Genomic DNA, 17,466 nt, shown 5'->3' with positions numbered 1-17,466 from the left:
AGGATAGCAGTTCCCGGGTATGTTTAGGTTTTAGTGACATTGCAAGTTTCACCTTCAGCATAGGTGAAAAAGGAACTGATTTTTATTGTCTTAAAATGTCTACAGTTTTACAAAGTCTACATGATATGTTAATGATTTATATTTCTCTTGTGCACTATTAAAATTCCTATGATTTTTTGGGGTATTTTTTCTGGTGAGAAATTGCTTATGTGAAAATGAAATATGTTATCTAAATTGTTGAAAATGTTCTGGACAAATTGCTCTGAACCATTCAGCATTCCATTTCTTTACTCAGGAAATTTGAAACAGGCGAAGTTCAAGAAAATTAGGAACTATGCAACTCAAAACAATATTATCAATTTGAATTGTAGTTTAAAATGAACTAAAGGTAGTTTTAGATGCTACTGATCATCCATAATTACGTGTCAGTGTTTTGTTGTCCCATTCTTTGTTGTTGTGAGAGCGTCCTACGCGAACAGGAGAGACTACATATAGAGGAAACAGTGAAACTTAAGGCTTGTTTTCTCTCTCTCTCTCTCTCTCTTACACACACACGTTGTATCATTTTATACTCCTATAATTTAAAATAATACAAACCACATGGTGTGGATCCAGTTAGCCCCTTAAAAGGCAAATCTGTTGATATCCGCTTTATATCCATGGGTATCTGTGGCTGCGGGTATCTGTGACTCACTTTTGTGGATGCTAATACAAATTTTTGTATCTAGAACCCTGCAAATTTTTAGATACCCATGGATATAAAGCAGGTATCTGCATCCACAGATGTGGATATCTGCGGATCATTCTTCCGTCGACATAGCTACCACCTCTCAGGGAGGTGATGGAGTACTTGGTGTAGGTAGTGTCTTCACTAAGTGCTTTGGTGGCACAGCTTTGTCATTTTAAACAAGGCCATATTATTAGATTTTTCTGAAATTACATTTAACCTGAATGGCTAAAACGTGCAGACCATCATTATTAGTCCATCAGTATCTGAGTCCAACAAATAAAACAGTATTGCTTAATTAGATATTTTTAAAAATAAAAAGTTTATCAGGTTTTGTAATTCAGTGATATATTAAACATTCAGTCACAAAGTTAGGTAACTATGTTTTTACTATATAATTGGGGACTAAAATTCTTCTCTTATTGGTGTTTGTTTAGAAGTATTTTGCCAAGGATCTCAATAAGGATCTCTTATTTATTTAAAACTTGGTACGAATGAGTTTTGACTTATTTTTTTAAGACAATTCCAGATATAAATGTTAAAATCCCCTTATGTTAAATGTGAATGTGCTGTTTTACTGAGCTGCAGGGACACTAACAATGAAAATGCTAAACTTAAAAAACAACAAATAGTCTGGTAGCACTTTAAAGAATAACAAAATATGTATATGGTATCATGAGTTTTCGTGGGTTGAGCTCATGATAGCATCTACTACATGTTTTGTTAGTCTTTAAAGTGCTACCAGACTATTTGTTGTTTTTTGGTTTATTCTGTACAGACTAACTTGGCTACCTCCCGAAGCTAATAAAAATGCTACTTATTTATGTAGCAAAATCCAAATTTAAAAACAGTGAATATAATTTCTATTAAAGTTCTGTTCTGCTCAGTAAAATAATTGTAGAAATGGCTACAATAATCTGTTCAGGATTATTTATGTTGCTTTTACTTCAGAACTAATACAGTGAATTGAGAGTAAACTGAATTCTGCTCGTTCACGTGTACCGTAAACTTAATTGTTTGTTTAATTCCAACTTAAAGGCAGTGGGACAATATATGTCAGCCTTTTATTTTTAAGACTATTGGGGCTGTGCAGGTGTCACTGAGAACCTAATTTGATCTACTGAACACTTATTTGTAAGGCTGCATGAGAGGGAAAGCACAAAATTTGGATTTTAAGTTATTCACAGGGCTAGCAGTCAGAAACAAAATATTGTTTTATAGATAAACTGAGCGAATCTGCCCTGGAATTTAGTGAGACAGTGTTACTCCACAAAGCCTTTTGAAGTCTCCTCTCAGAGCAGTATCGCACTTTAAAAATACAAGATAAAAGGGACAAAATTATGAGATCTGTTAGAATTGTACAGGTTGGACCTCCCTGGTGCAGTACCCTCCCTCTGGGTGCCAGATCTGGCCACTGGGATACACTCCCTGCTGCCCTGGCCATGGGGATACAGTCCCTGCTGTGCTGACCTGGCAGGGGTTACCAGCCACTGGACCTGCTACCTCTGGCCACCCCTGCTCAATCTCTTTGGTCCGACAATATCCATTATCCTGCTGGCAATATCCATTATCCTGCTGGATCACAGACGTTGCCGGATCAGTGTGCGCCAGATTTCAGAAGTTCAGCGTATACATTTCTGTAAAGCATATAGGCCCAGATCCTGAGCTGCTCACCTATACTATTCTGGAGCTGAACTTAAGCAATTTGCAGTATTTAAATCTCTCTTTGTTTTTAATACTGTACTATTTCGTTATTTAACATGTATGTAGCATCTGGTTTGGAATTCTTTTTGTTTTTGATTTTTAAGGTAAGTACTAAACTCTGAACACTTACCATGCAGGTTCTCAAAGGAATGCAAATTTTGGAAGCCTCCGAATTGTTAAGTTTAGCTTCAGATAGTCATCTTTCAAGTTATTTTTCTCCCTAGTATAACATTTTAAAGCTATATGTCTGTTTTTGCCACTGTTAGTCAAAAATCTTTCCTAATGGACAAATGCCAGCGTCTTTACTGAATCTGGAATACTGATGTACTTCAACACTATAGTAAAGAAATGTGTTGCTTTTCTTATTATAATTATAAAAAAACTTTTCCTGACTCCATCATGTCACTGATGTGACATCATCATGTCTCTGGTGTCTCGCTGCCCCTCCTTGCCCTTTCCTCAGTGCTGGCTGCCACTCCATGCCTCCTTCCTCCCCTGTGCTTGACTGCCGGGAGGAGAGCATGGGGCGTGCAAGGCCTCAGAGAGGCTCCCTGGCCATCGCCCCCCAGGCAATTGGGAGGAGAACCGGGCTTGATGTGGCCTCAGCCAGGAGATGGGACAGTTAAGGTTAGGCTGCAGAGAGGTGCGGTGGGGGGGAAGAGACTGCGCTAGCGGGGGAGGAGAACGAGGGCTGGCGCAGCTGGGGGAGGGAGAAAGGGCCTGGGCTGGTGCAACAGGATTTGGGTGGGGGGAAGGAAGAAGGGGCCCAGGCTGGTACAGCTGCAGCCCAACCCTCCCTGGTGGCGGGGGGCGGGGGGAGAGGGAAGAGATGGTGGGGCCTGGCCAAGGCCAGGGGTAGAGAGCCAGCGTGGAGTGGCCTCAGCAGCCGGGTGGGTGAGTAGCCAGGGCTGGCTGCGGACTGGGGGGAGGGGAGAGCTGCTGCAGCTGCCGGCCCTCCCTGGTCGTTAGGGGGGAGAGCTGGGCCTGCCTACCCCCACAGATAGGAGGGTTGGCAAGCATAACTAGCAGGGGGCACCACCCCCTAGTTTACTTTTAATAAATCTAATGTCCATTAGAGACAAACTATTGAAAACTGGAATGTTCTATTCATAGAACAGATAGAGCAGAGGAAGTGCAGGCTCCCCTTAGTTTACTTCTGCTGTACTCTAATTTTATTTTGGTGGGATCTGTGAAAGGGTAGCTGAGTCTCCTTTGTCATTCAGTTTGTGGTGTCTCTACCCAAAACGTTGTTATAGTCTTGAGTTCTCTAGGAAGTAACTTGAGACTACCAATTCATTTCACATAGATTAGTGAGCATCAGTCTGTTGTAACTGCTATATCACTTGGACATTCCATTGAGTCTTGGACATTCCATTGAGCTATCAATTGTCCTATGCGTTATTGCTTAATAATACTTGCAGGAACTGCCAAGCCAAAGACAAAAAGGCTTTATTCTTTCAAGTTGCTTCTGATAGTGAGATATTCAGTTGTATAATTCAACAGTTCTGTCATTTTACTCCTGTAATTTAGTCACCTAACGTTCTTTTTGTCCAGTCACCTGTGAAAAATGTGGGCAAATGATTCTTGTACTTGCAAATAAGAAGTGAACAAAGTGTATGTTTATCTAAATTGAGTGTGAAATATACAGAATAAGCACAATGAAGGAATATTTTATCTGCAACTTGTTCTAATATAACTTTACTTTCCTCTTGAGAAGATACAAGTAAATTTTTCTCAAGAACTTATACACGGTGGAATCTACTGTAGGAGCCAAAAACTGAATTCATTCACTGGATAACAGTGATCACCGATGTGTACTTGTATGTTATAACGTAAATTGACTATTCACATAGATGAAAACAACTGCTACCTTTATTATTAAAATGTGACTTACTGTTCTGGTGTTACCAATATTACATTGAACACACAACCACAAATATTTCTGATATTTGCACTTAGGTTTGACCTCATTTTATTACAATTCACGACGATGATATTTAGTGGTTCTAATTTAATGATATCTAGTCTCTTAATATTAAGATATCTAGTCTGTTAAAAATCAAAGCAGTAAGCCATTCTTATGAAATTTAACTTGTATTAATGGGACAAGTCTGCAAGTCTTCTGTCCAAATAACATTTGTAATATGGCTTAAATAATTTCCTTGCTGGCAGACTTCTGTCTCCGAGCCTAACTGAAAATGTTTCAAGGTCAGTAACATAATTTATTCATGATCACCTTATTAACTTAGGGCAAACTCATTTTTATGTATCCATCTCTTTCTAGAATTACACCCTAATATATGCATATCAGATTAGGTTCTTCAATTTAGAGCCTGTCACTGATCCTCAATCAGATGTGGTTGCCCAGCAGGAGCTCTTCCCTCAGTTTCCCTTTTCTTCTTTCTTTTCTCCACTCAAGTATGAGGAATTACTGGTTCACTATAAAATACATAGCCGTTTGACCCCAGGTCAGCCTACTTCTCTAATACTTGTTACCAGGATACGTATGTAAATAAAAGTGATGAGAACTTTCTTTGTTTTTAAGAGGGCTTCTCTCTATTTTGGCAGATCTCTGAAACTCTTTAAATATTCAAATATTAATTTTAAAAGAATGAAAGGGGTAATTTTTCACATAAACCAGACTTTAGAATGCTATTCATATATTTTTTCTAAAGTAGCTAGCTAGAGTACTCTTATAGCAATAATATAGTTCAGGTGCTATTGTTATTTGAAGTCCCTGTTTTCAAACCCAAGTTACTTTCTGGCAAAAATTAGTCAGAACTTGAAGTTTTAATGTTCTCATATCAAAAGTGACACACTTTCCTTTTTAGAAAAGCAGGTAAAATTCTGTGTATTTTGATGTGGTAGTGCATTTGGGGCAGGCGATGGGAACAAAATGATTCCGTGGGGGGGGGGAGGGTGAAAGCTTGAAGGCTTTTATTTAAGTGTTTGCGTAACTCAGAACAACTTTATTTTTAAGACATCAAATCTTTATGTATACAGTCATATTGAATGTTTACAAGTCTGAGAAACTAGAGAAATAAAGATGACTGAAAAAGTACTCTGTATGTGCAATATGTCATTTATTGATTTAGATGTGCACACATTTATAATCTCAAAGGCTTTCCTGTTAGAACAATAAACTTTAAAACCCAGAAAATTTTAATTTAGATAGTTGGGCCATGAGAGGCTTTTAAAGCTGTGTAGCCATTTGATGCAAATTTAAAGGTGAGATTTGACTTGTACTCCCCTCACACACCTTTTAAAAATGCTAGCAACAAATTAGCATATATGCTCTTCCTTCCACACGTTGGAAATTACATTTGCTAAGAGACTGTATTTTAATAAATTGTACTTGGACTTTCTCCTGTTTGATAGTGGTTCCTTCTTTAATACTTGTTCCTGAATTTCCTTCACACTTTAGGGTCTTACTCGTATCTTCCAAGTAATACTTTGGGATTTGTTCAGTATTTCTTTGAGGCCCTGTGGTTCCATCCTGAATTTCTTTATCATCTTCCTCTATAGCTTTTTTTCCCCTCATATTCCCAATCAGTCCCATAAATCAGTGGTTTTCAAACTTTGGGTCGTGACCCAATGCTGAGTTGTGGAATGTCAGGCACTGAGTCTCCTTGCTGCAGGGGAATCAGGTGACCTGTGGGGTGCTAAGTCAAGCTACTGCCTCTTCTGGTACTGCAGACTATGCTGTGCCCTAGAAGCGGCCAGCAGCAAGCCTGGGGTGGGTGGGCAGGCAGGAGAAGGGCACCCAGGGCTCTGTACACTGCCCTTCCCCTGAGCACTAGCTCCATACTCCAATTGGCTGGGAGCCTACTGCAAGCTTCTTCTGGGGCGCAGCATGATCTGTGGTGCCAGGAGAGGCAAGAAGCCTGCCTTAGCACTCCCACTGCATCACTAATTGGGAGCTGCTCAAGGTAAGCCCCTTCTGCCCCAGTCTTCACCTACCCCCAAAGCCGGAGCCCTCTTTGGCTCCAAAACTCTCAGCCCAATTCCAGAGTCCATATTCTATTCAAATTATGTTGAGTTGCGGGCACCAACAATTTCCTTCCCCTGGGTCATGAAAATAAGTTTGAAAACCACTGCCATAGACTGAGCTTTTACTTTGACTTTTAGATATACTTCTGTGCCTCTAATCTTTCATTATTTCTCCAGTCAAGTATTGCTGCATTTTTCTGATAATGCCTCTTGGATTGTCAGCTGCTTCCACCTCAGTTTCTCCAAGAATTAACTTTTTCATGTAAGCCTTTGTTTCCATTATTGTTAACAGAACTAGCATTTTTCTGTTACTCAGTCTAATTTTAATCTCATGTTTGACTTCTTACACCGATAATTAATAATGATATTAATCATGCCTCCACTATTGTAATTACCATCTCTCTGGCTTCCCACAACTTGCATCTTAACTCTTCCCCATATTTCCAAACACTTCTATTAAAATCTTCCTCTTCGAAAGCTCTAACCACAGCTTCTTTTCCTCCTCTAACCCCTGTTCTTTCACTGGACTCTTGTATTCCAGAACAAGTTCAGATTAAATTCCTTCACAGTTCTGCACCATGTAATGGTTTATTTCATCCTAACTCACTATTGACATCTACAGATTTTTCTGTTTGTTTCTTTTTCCAATGTATCACTTACACTTCTCTTTAAAGGTAACTTGTAAAACAGGTGGGCAATAAGTGGTGCAGGAGCCTGATGTGATTTATCAGGGTTAACCCCTGCAGGCACCCAGACAATGTATGTACCTGAGTGCCCACAGGTATAGCCTTTCGCCGTTCCAATTGGCTGTGGTTTGCTGTTCCCAGCTAAAGGGAGAGGGAAGTAGTGCAGGCTAAGCCACTATTTCCTACAGCTTCCATTGGCCAGCAACTACAGCCAAAGGATGCTGAGTGGTCATACCGAGTGCACATGCTCGGTTAAATAAAGCATCTGGTGGCCCTCCAGCAGCAAACCACATCTAACCCATGGGCCACTTATTACGCTTCCTTGCTGTAAAGAGTGAGTTGTACCCTCCCGATACATAAAGATTCTTTGAAAATTATCTTCCTTTTGCCTATTTTAATACATTTTAGAAATTTCAAAATATTGAGACTTTGGTTTTGGTGAATTGCCTTGGGAGGACTCTTGAGAACTAAGGTGGAGAGTTTTTCATATGTTTGAGAGAAGGGAATGTAGAAAATTTGACATGGTCCATCTAGTCCAATGTCCAATCTTCCAACAGTAGCTGGTGCCATATGCTTCAGAGGGAATGAATAGAGAAGGGTAGTTATCTAGTAATCCATCCTCTGCCGTCCAGTCCCAGTTTCTGGCAGTCAGAAGCTTTAGTGATGCATGGGGTTATATCTATGGTTGTCTTGGCTAATAGCCATTGATGCACTGATCTTCCATGAGTTTATCTAATTCTTTTTTAACCCATGGCATCCACTATATTCCATGGCAACAAGCTCCACAGTTATTTGGGGAGGAGGGTTAGCTTTTAAACTTATTACCTGTTTATTTCATACAGAGGAATCTCAGACGTACGGACACCTTTGGAATGGAATTGTTTGTAACTTTAAACAAAACATTTATGGGATGCTTGTCTGGATAGACTTATTGGATAAGGGGGTTACATCTAAGCCTGCAGACTTCAGCTTCTTCACCTGCCTCTATGGGGCTACCCCTCTCATGGAAGTAGGGACAGGCAGTTGGGTCTAGCCCCTGGCTGCATGGACCATGAGTGAGGCACCCTGGGGAACTGAGGCATCCGTGAGTATGTAACACAGGCTGTGGCCCTTTAAAAGTGCTCCTTCAGAATACAGCATGAAAGTAGGAGTTTGGGCTCCAGCAGCCAACATTCTGGACCAGGTTCCAGCAGTAGCTGAGGAAGTTTCTTTTCTGGACAAACACTGAACATGCAAACTTGGGGGGGCTAGAGAGGAGCAGTGATTTTGTCCAAAACAGCACAGACCCCAACACTACTGCCAATTGCTCTCCTGTGTGTTGACTAGAGGGGTAGGTGTGGGGCCAGGAATCCAGATATTCCCCTACCATTAAGATGTAATATAGCTACGGCAGAGTATTTTCTGGTTTTTTGGAGTCTCTGCTGCCCAATTGCTTCTGTTGTCACATGCTGTCCAGTTGATTGGTTAGTCTGTAACTCTGGTGTTTGTATCTTTGAGGTTCTACTGTAGTTTGTGTTATGCGGAGAGGAAAATAATACGTCTCTTCATTTTCTGCACACTGATTTTTACTGATCTCTGTCATTTTGCCCTTTAGTTTTTACTGAGCTGGACAGTCCTGGGATTTTTAACCTTTCCATGAATGTCTGCCTCAAAACTAAGTTTTTCCTGTTAGGACTACCCTTCCTCTACTTCAATATACTCTTGAGCCTATTCACCCAAATAATAACATATATACAGAGTAAAACTTTGGAGCTGATAAGTCTTATGTAACATGCCTATTTTTGAATTATTGTTCTTCCTTGTCCCCATCAGTTGTTGTAATAACTCTTATGTTAGCTCTAACTTAGAAGATAAGCTCCTGAAGCTAGCTAATGTATTCTACTTCTTGTGACGTGTCAGTCATACATTGTAAAACAAATGATAAAATGAAGGTGAAGTTACAGTAAACTTCTGATAATCCGGTACCTTTAGGACCCAGGGGGTGCCGGATTATCAGATATGCCGGACTATCAGAAGGGGGGGCTATGAGGGGTCTGGAGTGGGGTGAGAGGGGATGCCACCCCAGACCCCTCATAGCCCCCCTTACGATAGTCCGGCTCTGCCCCAGGCGTCCCTGATTCAGCCGCTGCTGGTCAGTTTCAGCAGCAGATGAATCGGGGATGCCTGCAATAGGGCAGCTGGGGTGCTGCCAGGTTGGTCCCGCAGCTCCGTCCTTTGGCGCTGCGGGACCAACCCGGCAGCACTCCAGCTGCTCTGCCCCAGGCGTCCCCAAGAGCAGCTGGGGTGCTGCCGGGTTGGTCCCGCAGCCCCGAGAGGCAGTGCTACGAGACCAACCCAGCAGCACCCCAGCTGCTCTGCTCCCGGCTTCCCCGATTCAGCTGCTGGTCAGTTTCAGCAGCAGCTGAATGGGGGAAGCCTGTCCGGCTGCCCCAGCACTTCCGGGTTCCTGATGGTGCCGGACCATCAGGAGTCCCGGAGCATTGGATGCCGGACTAATGGAGTTTTACTGTAAATGGTTTTCACTGAAAAATGCTGCTGTTTACTCTGCTGAATTGCTTCATTCATAAGAGGGTGAGTTAGGAAATAGTGTATAATATTTTTTTTAAACAGGATACACTAGACCTGTTTCCATGTATTTAACCCTTTCTGTACAAAGCAGGAAGAATCCTGTGCAACAGTAGGCTTTTCCCTTCAAGAAGGAAGATTCATTTAAACCCTAACTAGGAAAATCATGGGCTTTAAAAGTCCTAAAATATATTGGGTTTTAATAGGAAATGTTAAGGATCTGACAGTTAATGTACTGACCAAAAGCCACAAAGAATCCACGTAGCAGTCATGTCATTGAACGACATCTTTTGGTATTTGGGAGATACTCTGTCCCCGTGGTGTCCATCAAGCTAGCCACATGTATAGCTTCAGAACTGGTTGTATACAACAGCTCTGTCTCCTAGTAGCTTAAGAACTAAAGGCCTCATCGTCAGCATTTTGCCTTTTTTATTACCATCCTGGGGTCAGGATTCAGTGCTGCTAATTGACTTGTTCATTCCTCTAATAAACACTTTTCACATTTTTCAATTTTAAATTCCCATAAATCTTTGCAATTTGCTTTATCAATGTAGTTTTTACAGTTTGTAATTAGAAAATCTGAATTTAGATTTAACACTTAGCTTTTCTACAGCACCTATATTAAAATGGCACCCACCGCTTCTTTTCCTGTTTTGCAAAACTTTTCCATACTGTAACACACTTGCACCAGGCTAAAAAGTATTAATTTCTTGTTAATCTTGTTTTGTAGATTAGCTTCCCAATTCTGGCACCTTCAAAACAGTAGGTTCAGTAAAGAATGTTTTTGAGAAAGAATATAACTTCAAAGTAAACAATTTTGCAAAATTCTGTTGGTCCAGAACAAATATTTTAAAAAAAACTTGGATAAAACATCTAACTACTTATGGCAGTTTTGCAAGCTGGGTAAGAAGAATGGAAACAATGGCTATTTGGTAGTGGTATTTTTCTTTTCCTCCTGCCCTTAAAAATGTGCCCTGTAATAGAGATTGAAAAGTTAAAGCTTTTAAATAGGGTTGTTAGAGTTTAACTGACTAACTGTTAAACCATTAAACTTATGCTTATCAATCAATTAATGGCGTTGATCCAGTTCAGAGGCTGCTTCACTGTGGCAGAGCAGTGAAGCCTCTTCCCTGGGAGATGGGTGGGCCTGGGCTGCCCACTCTGCTCCCAGGGAGAAGGCATTGCTGCAGCAGTGAAGCCTACAGGGGCTGATGGACCCACTTCCTGGGAGACTTCACTGTGGACTCTGCAATGTAAAGCTAAGCTTTATACTGCAGAGCCCGCAGCTCATGTAACAGCTCAGTTTAACAGCTACATGGTTACCATATGAAACACTTTTTAACATCCCTACTTTTAAAAATTTATTTTAATCCCTTATGAGAATATACAGAGCTAGAAGGACAAACGTATTACTAAACAATTGGACTGCAAGATAATTTAATTTTTAATCTAAACATTTTTCTCACACACAACTTACCATTCTGTACCTGTTCTAGTATGGAATCATGTTGTAGGTCATGTACTACATAAACTCTTTGGAGGAATGCTGTAGGAATAGTAGATGCAATAGGACTATGTTCAAGGCATGGTTTATGTGCTGTTACCAAGCACTGGTTTTTAATAGATTAATACACATCCCTAATATTGAAGGTGAAAGTATATATAGCTATATAAATAACTTCAAAATATAAATGGCTTGAACTAGTTTAGGTTAAATGTGTAAATAACATTTTCCCTTGTAGTCATCAGTTTCCATCTGATCCATTTAGCGATGCAACAGTCTAATATATGCTCTAGATTAATTAAAAATATAGATTAAATATAGTCAAACATATCTCTGTAATTGGTAAATTCAGTGCAGTAGGATGTGTAGGATTAAATTTTTAGTAAACGTGAAAGTGAGCATGCAATAAAATGCTTGTATGAAAAAAATAGCTATAGGTTAGGCAATTAAGCTAGTCAAAAATAAATACTATTGCACATCTAACAACTTTTGTGTGTCCAATTCCGTAAACTCTCCAGCTTTCAAACTATTTTAAAATATATTTTGGTCTTACCGAACACTAATCAATACACTTTAACATACAAGTCTCCTCTCTTTACAACATCCTTGTTTGCATTATATAAATAATTTTGCCTGTTCTTTCCTGTTGCTGATATATACAATGGCATTTATAAACAAAATGAAAATTTGTAGCACATGAAATCCAATTTTTCTAATGCTGAATCGAGTGCTGGTTACATTAAAATGTGAAAAGAAATTATACAAATCTCATTTTAACTTCCTACAAATATTTATTGTTTACTAGTCATTACCTTCGAAATGTTTACTGTAGTCAAAACAAAAGATCCCTTTTCCTGTGACTGCCTGAAAAGGATGTTGTCTCTTGTGCCCAGTTTATGACAACCAGATTTTTGTGACTTCTGTGATCACATACTTGGTATAATTTGAATTTGAGTGTGTCAGTCTTTTTTTCTCTTCCCCTTCCAAATAAGTGATACTAGCCAAATGCTTCTCAACATTTTAGTGCATCATATAAGGCACATTTATTAGAACTGCTAGGTAACATCTAGGGAGGTTTTTTTAAGCTATTTGATTATAGTGAGAATGGTAACAATGCTGTAATATAACTTTCTTTATACACCCTATTTAAGTTACTTATAACTTACTCAAACCAACTGTGGACAGAAAACTTTTCTGTTTTTGGTCCTTAATCAAAAGGGAGTGTTTTGGAAAGTTTCAGCAGAGTTAATTCAGATATTTATTAGTACATTTTTTCCTATATGTCCTGAGCTGAAGTTTTGCACATACATAGTTCAATATATACTGGATCAATTTCCTTCAAGATTACTTTGGATTTTTATCTGGCTGTTTGTTAGATCTAAAGAACAAACTAAATTTGAAGGAAATTGGTTCAGTAGTTTTGAAATAGTGATCATTGGAAGCATTTTCACACACAAAAAGTAGGATTTTTTTTTAAGTTTCTGTGCTCAATCTTTTATCTAGCACATTAGGGTGTACCTGAATTGTAGACTGGCCTTTTATTCTGCTCATCTCAACTGGCACAGTGTTTGAATATTGGAAAAACTGTGGAGCCCTTCAGTGTAATTTAAACTTTTAAAGTCCAGCAAAGCTTACAAGCACTTTCAAAAGTTTCCAATATGGTTGTGATGCCCTGGAAACCATATGAATTAAAGTAATGAACACAGTGTTGCAAGACTGATCTCCTTTGATCTAGTCTCAGCTGTGCCACTACAAAACTTAGGACATCATCAATTTAAAAACTATAGTTATAAGTAACGACTTATTTTGGAGGTTTTAAAATGCATATTGTGGATAGTTTGTTTCTTCTATTGTGTGAATCTTCAGCATGGCAATGGGGGAAAACATTTTTTAAATAGGAAAATAATATTAAAACCAGCAAAAATGAGCACAGGGGATACTCAGGAACAGGTTTCACAACTGAAAGGTAACTCATTTTGAAACTGACCACATTTTTAAAAAGCACTGAGTGGTCCCAACCTCCTCAGCCTCTAAGGGCTACTGTAATATAAGTTAAATAAAATAATAGTATATTATATCTGTACACGCATTTAAGTGGGCTCTGTAACACTTTTAGAAGGAAATAGATATATACATTACTACATCCATTTTACAGATTGTAAAATTATTGCTCAAAGTTTAAAGATGAGTTTAGATAAGGGAAGTTTGCATCAGTATAATTAGCAAGTTTTCTGAATTGAGACAAGTCTTCCATTGATCAAAATGACAAAAAATGAAAGTTAGAACCTATGTCTTTAACTGTTAGGTTCATGCATAGTGGAATAAATTAATCTGGCCTGCAAGTCAGGTCCTTGAAGTTCCCTGTGTCCTACAGATGAAAATTGTATAATAAAAATGTTCCACAGTTACAGAACATATTTTCATCTGTACCTTACAAAACTCTTTGCCAAACTGGGTGACACATTAGATTGTGTGAAAAATAAAGCCCAGTTTCACACAACAGATCTGGGCTTACAGGCAATGTCCTCACCAATCAGACCACAAAGGCATCTGGGCAAATCAGTCAGTTTTTCTTCCCAGCGCAGAATATCAACCTTGGGCAAAGGGAAAGGCTTTTCAATTTTCCCTTGAGTACATGAGAGCCAGTGAACTTATATGCTGCTACCAAGTAAATTAGCCACAGAGTCCCTTTATCCTCAGTCCTGAAGCCCAAGGAGGCACAGTGCAGCAATCCTTAAGAGGACCAAGGTTTTTGTTTCCTCTGCTGGCCCAAAGTCCCATCCCTCAGCATTTTGTTTCTAGTTACCCTTCTGTAGAACAGACTACACTTTTTTTCTTGACTTTTCTTCTATATACTTCAAAACAATTGACAATGCTATACAAACTTGAGTGGCCCCAGTCTACAGAGTAGTACACATCAGATACAAAGATCTGTGGTTTAATAGATTTTCCACCTTAGATAAATACACTTTCCTGCCCCAAACTTCCTGTGTAAGTTTTAACAAGTCATGTTATCTGTCATGAGTATCCATATTAGAATAATTTACAATTTCTCCTTTATGGTTTATGGGGATACAGTCACTGACACCCAGGTATATGTGCAATTCACAGCAGCTTGCAACATGCCAACAGTGCATGCAAAGTGGTTGATTTTCAAAGTCTTATAATTCACCCAAATTAAAATAATTCAAAGTCTTATAATTCACCCAAATTTTCACCCACGTGCTAATAGATACTACTTCTACCTATGGGTTTGTTCCTGTCCCCAATTTCATTTTCCTAATTCAGCACGTCTCAGCTTGCAACTTCAGAACCATTTCATTTAATTACTTAGTATAATGTGGGATTTTGTCCATATATTTTAACAGTGATTAGAAAACTATCACTAGAAAATATTTGTTTGCTTTTTAGAAGAATTGTGAAGATTGATCTTATAATGGAAACCTGGGTGCAGATTTAGTTCTGGAGGGCCAGCTGTCTCTCCATATAATTCGTATAGCTGTGTTGAAGATTGAAAAAATCTTTGTGGTTTGAGAAATGCTAATTCTGTATTCTGATTCACCAAAATAATACTCTGCTTATGTTCTTCCAGCATTACAAAGGGTCCTGGTGGATTCTTCGTTACTGGTAACTTTTACATCAGGATTGGACATAAGAGTCTAAGAATTAAATTGGTGACTTGTGTTTTAATGGAGGTTAGACTGGATGATGACTGTGGTCCCTCTGGCCTTAGAATCTATTAATTTTCCCCTCCCCAAATAGTAATTTCTTTACATAATTCAAAAGGGTAATATTAAAACAAAACAAATGTTTTAATAATCATGCTAGCTAATAGTATTTATTTTGGATTTATTTAAATTGTAATATCCTCCTGGTGAAATAAGGCAGATTTTCAAAAGAGCTCAGTTTCTTTTTAGTCACCTTAATAAAGTAACCAGTTAAGCACTTGTGAAAATGTGACCACTTCAGCTGTGTCCCCAACTTGGCCTGCTGCTTGTTTCTGAAGAGTTTGGTTTGTTTGTTTTTAATCTGGTCCTTGATATGTCAAGGAAGCAGCTATGTATGGTCTGTCAGTGAGAAGCAGCTGTATGACGTGTCAGTGAGATCAAGATGCTATTTGCATCTTTCTGTTTGAGGAGATGTGGGAGCAGCAGAGTCTGATGTTTATAAGACATTTCAAGCTACATAAAATGTATCTGGAAACCAAAATGATCAGTATAATTTTGAGTTTTTGTTGAAGAAAGCTTACCTTGAAGAATAATTGTAACTATACGAAACCTCAGGTGTCTTGAATCAAATTAGTATAGTTTGAAAAGTGTTTTATCCTTAAGTATTCAGAAAAATATACAATTTTTTTTTCATAAAAGATGGCGGACTTTGACACCAGTTGGACAGCCTATACCAGGAACAAGATTCATTGCTTTCAAAGTGCCTTTAAAAGGGGTATGTATCAAATGCTGTTTCAGTCAGTCTGTAGTAATTGCAGTGTGAAGAATTATGGAAAATAGCATTCACATTCTTACAAACTGCAGAACAGATATAGAGTGATAGATATTACAGACATTATTTTTCTATTAAAATTAGTATTTAGCACATTCATCCTTTTCAGATGAGCTTTCCATAAGTTAAAGGTGGTCTTCACTTTTCTTTGTGCAAACTGGTACTTAGTGTTACTGAATATGTTTGCTTACCTTCTATACATTATAACTTTTGCATCAGCTAATCAGCACCATTCATTTAATCTTTTTAAATACAAAACTTGGCACTTCTGGAGTGCCAGTTGAGTCTTGAGCCCAGTCTTTTGCACCTTCTGAAACTGCTGTAACAACAGTGCTACTTGTGGTTGTAATTTTTGTGACATACATAGCTGTCCACCTGACATAAGCCAGAAATTAATTTCACATATATGGTGATCACCCATTAAAAGGTAGTGGTTACTCGGCCACTTTTGAAATGGTGACTGTACATTCATGTTTCTTTAACCTGTAAATTTCACAGAATTGGATAGAAGTATATTTTAAATAAATGCTTTGCATAAATACTCTCTAATTGTGTGTGGGCATCATCTTGTATGTCAATTCCATCGTAATCTGTTTGAAGTGGTTGGCCAGATTCTGTTTTGCTGAGTTTATGCTGGTCAAAGCAGAGACTGGAAGCTGTCATAGACCTGGGTTAGGCTACCTGATACTTTGCCTGGCTTTGAACTTCAGAAATTTTTTTGCTGTTGTCTACATTCTTCTTACATTCACTTCAATCCTGATAAGACTTCGCTTCAAATATAAAGGAAAAAAATCTTAATGCTAAATGACAGATTTATGTAGCATCCAATATCATGAGTGACAGAGGAGTCTACAAACAGGCAGGGAAAAATAAGTATCCATAACATATGTAGAAAGAGAGGTGAAACCAGTAAGCTGTTCTATTAGAAGCTTCCTAGTTTTTATGTAGAATAGACTAGTTGTTTGGGGCTTTTGCAGAGCAATTAGGGTAATTTGTTTTCGTTTGGCTTTATTGACATCAATTTAGATTTGTCTGTGGTCAAGAATGTTATATTCATTCTTTATTATAATGTTTATATTTATTTAAATGTTATATTCAATCTTTATTGTGCAGGATGTTTTTCTTGATATGAAATTAGTGCTTATTGTGCTGGAGCAGTTCCCACATGAGCAGCCTGTCTTATCAGTGTTATCTTTTGTCATAATATCTAACAGTTAAACCATTAACTTATTTTCGGTCATCAGTTTCATCTCAATACAGATTTCTTTTAATCCACATAATATTCTGATAAGTTTTTGCTACATATTATGTTGAATAACTGTTTCCTCTTGTTCTTTATTCACTTTGTAAGAGGCAGATGTTTCTATTTTTATTGGAATTTGTAAAACACAATCTTCATTTCCCTTTTTCATCACAGGCAATTAACCAGAGACTTACTCCAACCCAGAAATTTACACCAAAAGACCTGATTGCTGCAATGAAAGCCCTAAATGTGGAACTTGGATTAATTATTGACTTAACATACACCACACGGTATTATGAAGTTAAGGTAATAATAAAGGAATAATAGAATTAAATGCGCAATTACTACTACCTTTGATCTTGTGTTACTTAATGCTAATATAAAAATTGTCATGTTGAAACAGACAAGTGAACCATCTAATCTGATTCCTGTTTCTAGCAGAAATTTATGCAGAATTATGTCATGAAGGAATTATCCTTTTTACTGTCAGCTAGCATTCACTTATGGCTTGATACAGTAACTTTTCTAGCATTTGATCATAGCTACT

At 38.3% G+C, this 17,466-nt stretch overlaps 1 protein-coding gene across 3 annotated transcripts in view; it reads left to right on the top strand.

Annotated features, from left to right (window-relative positions):
• LOC102451939 (uncharacterized) overlaps nucleotides 1–17,466 on the top strand; it is a 34,374-nt gene that overhangs the window by 2,749 nt on the left and 14,159 nt on the right. For 2 of the 3 annotated variants that reach the window (XM_006113171.4, XM_014581829.3), the window contains exons 3-4: nucleotides 15,544–15,619; nucleotides 17,094–17,225. In XM_006113171.4, the coding sequence (XP_006113233.2) occupies nucleotides 15,544–15,619; nucleotides 17,094–17,225 (208 nt within the window). Of the gene's footprint in view, nucleotides 1–14,768; nucleotides 14,804–15,543; nucleotides 15,620–17,093; nucleotides 17,226–17,466 lie in introns of all 3 variants that reach the window. The other variant, XM_075935195.1, reaches the window with a different exon arrangement.

Source organism: Pelodiscus sinensis, chromosome 8 (genome assembly GCF_049634645.1).
Source record: "Pelodiscus sinensis isolate JC-2024 chromosome 8, ASM4963464v1, whole genome shotgun sequence".
Lineage (NCBI taxonomy): Eukaryota > Metazoa > Chordata > Testudines > Trionychidae > Pelodiscus > Pelodiscus sinensis.
The sequence above is the reverse complement of the archived record's forward strand: the minus strand, read 5'-3'. Positions and strand labels throughout refer to the sequence as shown.